Here is a 9,474-nt window from a genome sequence, read left to right as displayed (position 1 = left end):
AAGAAGAGGAGAAGAAAAGAAACAAAAAGAAAGAGTGAGGAAGAGGAGGAGGAGAAGAGAAGACTGGAAGGAAGGAGAGAGGAAAGGACTAAGGAGAGGAGGAGGAGAGGAAAAGAATGAGGAGGAGAGGAAAAAAGGAAAAGAGTGGGGAAGAAAAAGAAGAGGGGGGGTAGGAGGGAACGAAAAAAGAAAGAAAGTGAAGAGAAGAAAAGAAACAAAAAAGAAAGAGTGAGGAAGAGGAGGGGGAGAGGAGAAGACTGGAAGTGAAAAAAGGAAGGAGAGAGGAAAGGACTCAGGAGAGGAAAAGGAGGAGAGAAAAAATAAAGAAAGTGAAGAAAAAGAGGAGGTGAAAAGAAACAAAAAGAAAAAGAGTGAGGAAGAGGAGGAGGAGGAGGAGAAGAGAAAAAAGGAAGGAGAGAGGAAAGGACTCAGGAGAGGAGGAGGGAGGAGGAGAGGAGGAGGTGAGGAGGGGAGGGAGGGGGGTGTCCACTGTCCAGTTATGGCAGAGCGGCTCGCGGGCTCGCGGGCAGCTGATTGCATCATCGCAGGATCAGCCTTCTATTAATAGTATGACGTCACCCCCTGTACTCTTCTCTTCTCTTCTCTTCCCCCGCTCTCTCAGCCCCTCCCCTCCTCCTCTCCTCCTCCTCCTCCTCTCCTCTCCTCCCTCTCTCCTCCCTCCTCGTCGTAGCATTCCTCATCGCGTCACCATGGTTCCTCCCCCTCCTCCTCCTCCTCCCCCTCCTCCTCTCTCCTTCCTATAAAACGAGGTGATGCAACGCGCCGGTTACAAGCAGCAACTGCGCTCAGCGACAGGAAGAGACGCAAAGACACAGAGAGACAAAGACACACGGACACAACGAGACATTTTCACCCACTGAGGACATTTGTTTTCTCCGCAGACACCAGGTGAGTCCCAGTCCCCAGCGGCTCTCTGCTCTGAGTCAGGCCGGGTAGAGGCAGCTCTATGTCGGCCAGCGCAGCGGAGAACTCCCGGTGTTTTTACTCTCTCGGAGCGGAGCGGAGGTCCCGGGACACTTCGATAGATAAAAAGTTGAACACGCCGCTGCCGCCGCCGCTTCTTTTTTCTGTCCTGTCAGAGCCAGAGGAGAGGAGACTAGATTGATATCGATTATCGATTATATACAGAACGATAGAATAAACTGTCAAACGTGTAAAGAGCTGTTATTGACAGAGATAGTTTAGTTTGTATAGATCAGGTCTGACAGGCTGTAGCTATGATTGTGTCTATCTCCGCTGGGTTTATTGATTTATTAAAACTCTTCAAGTTGTTTTTTTATTCTATTCCTTATTACAGTTTAAACGATAAAATGTTTTGATTGATATTCTATGATCATATATAGATAGGCTATTACATTATGATACATTGATGAAAACGCGATGAAGTGACAGAAACGAACCTAATAACAACTGACGACAAAATAAAGTTGAACACCCGCTTCTTTTTTCTGTCAGAGGAGACTGATATCGATTATCGATTACGTACAGAACGATAGAATAAACTGTCAAACATGTAAAGAGCTGTTATTGACAGTTATAACAACAGATAGCCTACCGGTAGTTTAGTTTTTGTAGATCCGATCTGACAGGCTGTGTGATTGTGTCTATCTCCGCTGGGTTTATTGATTTGTTAAAACTCTTTAAGTTGTCTTTTATTCTATTCCTTATTACAATTTAAACGGTCGATTACGTACAGAACGATAGAATAAACTGTCAAACATGTAAAGAGCTGTTACTGACAGTTATAACAACAGATAGTTTAGTTTTGATAGATCAAATCTGACAGGGTGTATGACTGTGTCTATCTCCGCTGGGCTTATTGATTTGTTCAAACTCTCTTTAAGTTGTTTTTTATTCTATTCTTTCTTACAATTTAAACGATAAAATGTTTTGATTGATATTCTATGATCATCTATAGATATTACATTATGAAACCTGATCAGTTCATGATCTACTAGAGATAAAATGTGACATTAAAACGCGATGAAGTGACAGAAACGAACCAAATGATGTAAATTAAAATAATAACTGACGACAAACCTCTGTCAGAGGAGACTGATATCGATTATCGATTATATACAGAACGATAGAATAAACTGTCAGACATGTAAAGAGCTGTTATTGACAGTTATAACAACAGATAGTTTAGTTTATAGATCAGATCTGACAGGCTGTGTGATTGTGTGGTTTATTGATTTGTTAGAACTCTTTAAGTTGTTTTTTAATTCTATTCTTTATGACAACTTAAATGATACAATGAATTGATATTCTATGATATTACATATGAAACCTGATCAGTTCAGGATAACAGAGATAAAACGTGACATTAAAGTGACAGGAACGAACCTAATGATGTAAATCTAAATAATAACTGACACAGTGAACTGTGATGACGACATAATAATCATAATAATAATAATAATAAGAGCAGAAAGTTGATTTGATGACTCAGTGGATCGTGTCATTCCTGTTTGACTTGGTCAGTGTTTGTTTTGTTCTCTGCCATAAACACATCATCATCATCTTCTTATCAAAGCGCCATCAAAGTCTCCATGAGTCACTGTTTAGATCAGAGCTGCAACTGCAACTTATTTTTATTATCGATCAATCTGTCTGTTATGAAAAATATCAATCAGTGTTTCTAAAATAACAAGATGCACTGCAAAAACTCTAAATCTCACCAAGAATATTTGTCTTATTTCTAGTCAAAACTAATCTCATTTTACTTAAAATAAGACTCATCACATTTAAAGCTTGTTTTTAGACACTTTTTTTTTTACTTCTTTCAAGCAGATTTTCATTTGAAATAATCTGATAGTGGATTCAGTTTTTATTTCGTATTGATTTTTCTGCTTATTTTAAGTGAAAATGTGTTTGAAAGAAGTGTAAATTATCTGAAAACAAGTTCATTTTTAGGTGATGAGTCTTATTTTAAGTGAAAATAGATTAGTTTTGATTAGAAATGAGACATTTTGACAAGAAACAAGACAAATATTCTTGGAAAGATTTTGAGTTTTTGCAGTGTGACATCGTCCTCATATGTCTTGTGTTTTGTCCACAAACCAAAGAGAGACTCGGTTTATTGTCACAAAGGAACAAAGAAAACCAGAAATATTCACATTTCAGAAGCTGGAAGCAGATAATTTGGACTTTTTTTTCCTCAAACTGATTATTAGATTATCAGAATAGTTGACTCTTTGACACACATACTTAGTTCTTAATGACTTCTAACTTTAATAACCTATGAAACTGTCACAGCAGCTTTTATGTGTTTGTGCTGATTGATATTGAGACAGTTGTTATGTTTTCTGACCTGTGTGTGTCTATGTGTGTGTTGTGTTTTGCAGAATGATGCTGCAGCACCCCGGTCCGTCCCTGGCCGACATCAGCTGCTCGGCCCTGGTGCCGTGCCTCTCCCCGCCCGGCTCGCTGACCCTGGACGACTTCACCAACTTCTCTCCGCTGGTGAAGGAGGAGCTGCGCCTGGCCATCCAGACCAAGCGTCTGTCCAACGGCCTCAGCGCCGACCTGAGCTCCGACGGCGGCGCCAGCTCCAGCTCCGACCGCGCCTACGACCCGCCGGCGGGGGGGGCGGGGCTCAGGAGAGAGGTGAGGGTCATCAGAGGGTTCTTGGTATACGATTATTGTCAGAGAAAATAATCACGGTGTTACGATTATCACGATTATTATGCATCAATACACTGCAAAAACTCAAAATCTTTCCAAGAATATTTGTCTTATTTCTTGTCAAAATGTGTCAAACTAATCTGTTTCCACTTAAAATAAGACTCATCACCTAAAAATGAACTTGTTTTTAGATCATTTTCACTTGTTTCAAACTAATTTTCACTTGAAATAAGTAGAAAAATCTGCCAGTGTTTGTAATAAGAAAGAAAAACTTGCTCCACTATCAGATTTTTCTACTTATTTCAAGTGAAAATCTGCTTGAAAAAAATAAAAAAGTGTCTAAAAACAAGCTGCTTTTAATGTGATGAGTCTTATTTTAGGTAGAATGAGATTTGTTTTGACATTTTGACTAGAAATAAGACAAATATTCTTGGTAAGATGTAGAGTTTTTGCAGTGTACATTTCACAACACTATGAATGTGTAATATAGTCAAAATATAATTACATTACTAATCTCTCAATATAGGAGCAGTTATTAATCCCCTGAGGGAATTGTTGGAAATATTTAAGTCATTAATTGTCATCTATATCAAATGTTTAAGTTTATTTTAATCATTTTTTTACAATACAAATGACACGTGAACATTTAGATTCCTACCAATTCAGTGGACCAGTATCTGTGCATTGACCTTTACTTTGGTGCGCATATGGTTCCATAATCTTTTTTAGAAAGTGACGGTATTTATTGATGTTCCTAGTGATGTTAAATGTGTTTGTGTTTTTCTCTTTCAGATGACGGGCGCAGAGAGCGACAGGAGGAAGAGGAGGAGGGAGAGGAACAAGATCGCTGCTGCAAAGTGTCGCAACAAGAAGAAGGAGAAGACCGACTGTCTGCAGAAGGTAAACACCTCCACTGACTCCTCCAACTAGACTCTACTGTATGTCACATTCACATTCACATTCAAAAGAAGAACCTTCTACATTTCTTTGCAGCATATTCTGGAAGTATATAAAAAAAAGTTTGCACACAAACAAATTGTGTCTGCATTGTACAGACATAGTTGGAAACCCTTCACCTTCCCACTCGTCCTCCTTAACCTTCCTCTTGTGTTCCCGTTTCTAGGTTTCTAATGCATAAAAGTAACACGTTAATGTGTTTATTGCATCAAGACTTTTTGACTTTGTCAGGAACTACTTATTTTATTTTTTATTTTCTACTTATTTTGTTATATATTGGTCCTCTGTTTTTATGTCAATTGTTTTATTGTTTGGGGACTACGGATGAAATTTAGCAGCAGTGCTAAGTCCGGTGTATTTATCAAATCATCAATATGCACTGTCCCGTCTAAATAAATAAATAAAAAGGAACCTCTATTTAAACAAAATAAAACAAAAACTTTTTGAGTTTTCACAAATTTCTCAAATGCTCTGGTTAAGATTCTGACATTTATGTTGTTAGGGTTGATTTTGACCCAGTTATAACGATAAGAACAATAAAGAGAGTTAAAACTGAACTCACAAGTGCAAAACCAACATTTTTATGGATAAGGAATATGCCTAACAATGTAACCAAGAGATGAGAAACTAATGGGATGATAAATAATAGTTTTAGTGTGTTTTACAGCTGATCTAAAACGCGGGTCAGAATGACTCTAACACAAGAGATGTAGCAGAAAGCTGACACAAGAGGAAGGTTCAGTCCAAGTCTTTGTTAGGGTTCATGATGTGGCTTCATAAAGGAAACATTCAACATTTTAAACCCCCTGTTTGCTCTGCAGGAGTCAGAGAAGCTGGAGAGCGTGAACGCGGACCTGAAGGCTCAGATCGAGGAGCTGAAGCAGCAGAAGCAGCAGCTGGTCTACATGCTCAACCTGCACCGGCCCACCTGCATCGTCCGCGCCCAGAACGGACAGACGCCCGAGGACGAGAGGAAGCTCTTCATCCAGCACATCAAGGAGAGCACGCTGCAGCTGCACAACCTCACCTCCTCCTCTTCCTGCTCTGTCACCTCCTCCTCCTCCTCCACATTGGCTCCTATGGACGTAGGCCTCCTCAGCCTGGACCTGGTCCACTGTCCCGGTCACCTATGAGCCGTAGCAGAAGGACAAACGCCACCGTAAAGAGACAGTGAAACGCTGATACAACGCTGCTACAACAGAGGAGAGTGGAGACCTCAAGCCCCGCCCCCAAACTCCCACTCCCACTCCCACTCCTTGAAACCGTAGCTGCTGATTGGACGAGAAGCGATGCACGATGCACAGACACCTTCACATGCATTATGTACTTTTTTTGTTGTTTGTTCACTGCAAAAAATCTTTACCAAAATATCTCACCAAGAACATTTGTCTTATTTTCAAGTCAAAATGTCATTTCTAGTCAAAACAAATCTCATTCTACCTAAAATAAGACTCGTCACATTAAAAGCAGCTTGTTTTTAGACACTTTTTTTTTTACTTCTTTCAAGCAGATTTTCACTTGAAATAATCTGATAGTGGGGCAAGTTTTTCTTCCTTATTACAAGCACAAAAATTTGCTTCACTGGCAGATTTTTCTACTTATTTCAAGTGAAAATGTGTTTAAAACAAGTGCAAATTAACTAAAAACAAGTTAATTTTTAGGTGTTGAGTCTTATTTTAAGTGGAAAGAGATTAGTTTTGACTAGAAATGAGACATTTTGACAAGAAATAAGACAAATATTCTTGGAGATATTTTTGAGTTTTTGCAGTGTTTCAGTCAGGGCCAAGGACTTCCAGACGCTAAAGCACTAACAACAACAACAACAACAAGAACAATTTGCTTTTTTTTTTTTTTTTCCCAGCTGTTTTCAATAGATGAGTTGGATTTTGTACCAAAGTGATTTCAAAGGGATGGGATGGCTCGCCCAGTGAGAGCGTATAGCTGCAGGATGAGACATAGTATATTTATTTATGAATGAATGAATTGAACTACTGTACGACCTTCTGTCACTGTCATCAGCCTGTTGTAGGAACTCTGCTGCTAACACCGACCACTCAGGACGAACACGGTAGAAAAAGAAGCAGCAAAAAAGAAAGGGAGAAGTGATATTCACAGACAGGGTTTATTATAAATCTGCACTTCAAATATTGTAAACGTAACTAAAGGAAAAAGCCCAGATGTATGAACCTGTATGCAGACGACACCTTACCTTACACTGCAAAAACTCAAACTCTTACCAAGAATATTTGTCTTATTTCTAGTCAAAATGTCATTTCTAGTCAAAACAAATCTCATTATACCTCAAATAAGACTCATCACATTAAAAAGCAGCTTGTTTTTAGACACTTTTTACTTATTTCAAGCAGATTTTTTAATTGAAATAAGTAGAAAAATCTGATAGTGGAGCAAGTTTTTCTTTTTTATTACAAACACAAAAATCTTGCTTTCACTGGCAGATTTTTCTACTTATTTCAAGTGAAAATTAGTTTGAAACAAGTGAAAATGATCTAAAAACAAGTTCATTTTTAGGTGATGAGTCTTATTTTAAGTGAAAAGAGATTAGTTTTGACTAGAAATGAGACATTTTGACAAGAAATAAGACAAATATTCTTGGAAAGATTTTGAGTTTTTGCAGTGTACTTTTCCCAAAAAGCCCAGATGTATGAACCTTTATGCAGACGACACCTTACCTTACTTTTCTTAACACTGTAGCTGTCCTACTGTAAATACTAAACTAAACGTTATTGATAGCGATCACTGCGCTCCCTCTTAAACACAGCTGGTGTTGAAGCTACGTGACGACGACGACGACAAGTGTTATTTTTCAGACGTTTTTTTTGTTTTTTTGTACCTAAAATCTTGTGTATTGTATTATATTATATTATATTATATTATATCTATCGACTGTGCATTAATGAACTCTGTATCTGTGTCTGTGTCTGTATGGAAACACCAGATGCCTCCTTTTCAACAAGATGTTATTATTATTATTTAAAAAGACACAGCAGAACAGAACAAAACAGAACAAAGATTTGTATTTATTGATGAGAGTTGTTGTTGGTTAGAAGTTATGTTCACTAGATATCGTTAGCTAGGTATCACCAGTGTTGCATCAGCTTCAGCTCGTCCTTTATTTAACACGCCGACTCTGGAGGTGAAGATGATTTCATTATTAGATGGTTTGAGCTGACCAGTATCTGGGTTTCATTCACTTCACTGCCAAATATCTCCCTCCCTCCCTCCACTCCCTTGTCCTCTCCCTCTTTCTCTCTCCGTGGTGAAGTCATCCCTCTGGGGAAATGTGGTTTTTTTGTTGCGCAAACAGAAACTGAGGAAGTTGAGTTGAGGTTACAGGGTCATGTTCAAATACGGAGAAGAAGGAGAAGGAGAATTAGAAGAAACGTGTTGAAACTCTGGTTTATCAGTATTCGGTCCAGTCACAGCTCTAGGAGTTCAGAGGGAGGACGGAGAAACTTCCAGAGTCACAACACTGCAAAAACTCTACATCTTTCCAAGAATATTTGTCATATTTCTTGTCAAAATGTCTCATTTCTATTCAAACTAATCTCTTTCCACTTAAAACAAGACTCATCACCTAAAAATTTACTTGTTTTTAGATCATTTTCACTTGTTTCAAACAAATTTTCACTTGAAATAAGTAGAAAAATCTGCCAGTGAAAGCAAGTTTTTTTGTGCTTGTAATGAGAAAGAAAAACTTGCTCCACTGTCAGATTTTTCTACTTATTTCAAATGAAAATATGTTTGAAAAAAGTAAAAAACAAGCTGCTTTTTAATGTGATGAGTCTTATTTTAGGTAGAATGAGGTTTGTTTTGACTAGAAATAAGACAAATATTCTTGGTAAGATATTTGAGTTTTTGCAGTGAACAACAGTGTAAAAGGACGCAGGCGTCTGTGTGTGTGTTCATTTTTGTTTATGTGTGTGTGTGTGTGTGTGTGTGTGTGTGTGTGTGTAGTTTATTGTGTTGTCATGGCTACTGAGCACTGAGCTCGACCCCACCGTGCCTACGTTTGTCGTCGGGTACAAACTGCACTGCTACGACCGACGTGTTGGTCCATCTCTGTTTTTGATACTTTGTTAATTAAAAGATATGTATGACATATTAAAACCACGCAGCGTGTCCTTATTGTTCTTTCCTGGGGGGGGATAGTAGCGTTTTTTCTTAAAGTGTGGTTGTATGATCTAAAAATAGCCCCTAAGTACTTTAATTGCAGTAGAAGACTCTCTGCACTCCTCCCGTTAGCAACGCCAGCCCATAATAGCCTAGCCTGATGCATCAGCCGCTTACTTCATTACATTTCATATAGCGTCTGAACACGAGCCATAGGGATTCGTTTGCTTCCGGGAGGCGGTTGCTTACATTTGCTTCAACTAATCGCTGCTGCTTGGTGGTCACGTGTGCTATACACCGGTTAAGCTCATAGGTTAATCTTGTGCGCTTGAGTTCAACGTCATCGCCTTCACTTACCCGTCTGTTCGCTGATTGGTCCGTCCGCTCTGGCGGACGGAGCAAACCGAAACGCATTGCTAGTGTCCTGACTACATTGTTGAGGCAAATGAAATTTGACGGAACCAGTAGGCGGCGCTAGCCTGGCTAATAATAGCCCTGCCCAGAGATTTACAACATACAGTGTTGTGAACAGACCCAAAGAAACGGCCTATTTTCACGGCCTAAAAGAGGTTTTACCTGAAACCAACTGCTGATCGGCGGGCGCTAACCCTGGGCGGAGGGATACGTGAGTTGGTTCGGTCCAAATAAAAACTGTGTTTTTCCTGCACTTTGAAGGGCTGGAAAAAATTATATTATAGTGAACAATGGAACTGTGTATTTTTTTCAGGTAAAACCTCT

The 9,474-nt window shown here is 39.1% G+C and overlaps 1 protein-coding gene across 1 annotated transcript; it reads left to right on the top strand.

The window, feature by feature from the left end:
- Nucleotides 1-3,369: 3,369 nt before the first annotated feature.
- On the top strand, nt 3,370-5,978 carry atf3 (activating transcription factor 3; the record flags this gene model as incomplete). The annotated part of the gene is made up of 3 exons (XM_084001343.1): nt 3,370-3,630; nt 4,441-4,548; nt 5,427-5,978. The coding sequence occupies 3 exons, from the start codon at nt 3,370-3,372 to the stop codon at nt 5,736-5,738; spliced, it is 681 nt and encodes a 226-aa protein (XP_083857469.1). The 3' UTR covers nt 5,739-5,978.
- Between the last annotated feature and the right edge of the window lie 3,496 nt (nt 5,979-9,474).

Source organism: Trachurus trachurus (assembly GCF_905171665.1).
Source record: "Trachurus trachurus genome assembly, chromosome: 24".
In the NCBI taxonomy this organism is placed as follows: Eukaryota; Metazoa; Chordata; class Actinopteri; order Carangiformes; family Carangidae; genus Trachurus; species Trachurus trachurus.
The sequence above is the reverse complement of the archived record's forward strand: the minus strand, read 5'-3'. Positions and strand labels throughout refer to the sequence as shown.